General features: G+C 66.1%; 1 protein-coding gene across 1 annotated transcript in view; it reads right to left on the bottom strand.

Moving 5' to 3' along the window:
* Positions 1 to 362, bottom strand: part of Fzd8 (frizzled class receptor 8) — a gene marked incomplete at its 5' end in the record, with an annotated part of 21,592 nt that extends 21,230 nt beyond the window's left edge. Inside the window, one exon of the mRNA XM_013009234.1 lies at positions 1 to 362. This exon is cut by the window's left edge and continues 5 nt beyond it. Coding sequence (XP_012864688.1) covers positions 1 to 362 — 362 coding nt within the window.
* Position 363: the final 1 nt, after the last annotated feature.

Genomic DNA, 363 nt, shown 5'->3' with positions numbered 1-363 from the left:
CTGCACGCCACCTTCTCGTGGCCGGCTACCAGGCGCACCAGGTAGCCGACGGACACGAAGAGGTAGCAGGCCGAGAGGAAGATGATAGGCCGCTCCGGGTACTTGAAGCGCTCCATGTCAATGAGGAAGGTGGAGACCGTGGCGAAGGTGGACACGAAGCAGAGCACCGACCACAGGCCGATCCAGAAGACGGTGAAGGCGCGCTCGTCCTGGCTAAAGAAGGGGTTGTGGCAGGGCAGCGCGCAGTTGGCGATCTGACCCGTCTTGACGCGGTTGTAGAGCGGGTGTCGCTCGCTGGACACGCTCACCATGGGCGCGCGGCACTGGCACCCCGGCTCGCAGGGAGCCGAGCCGCCGCCAGGG

This window comes from Dipodomys ordii, unplaced genomic scaffold (genome assembly GCF_000151885.1).
Source record: "Dipodomys ordii isolate 6190 unplaced genomic scaffold, Dord_2.0 Scaffold9, whole genome shotgun sequence".
Classification (NCBI taxonomy): Eukaryota; Metazoa; Chordata; class Mammalia; order Rodentia; family Heteromyidae; genus Dipodomys; species Dipodomys ordii.
The sequence above is the reverse complement of the archived record's forward strand: the minus strand, read 5'-3'. Positions and strand labels throughout refer to the sequence as shown.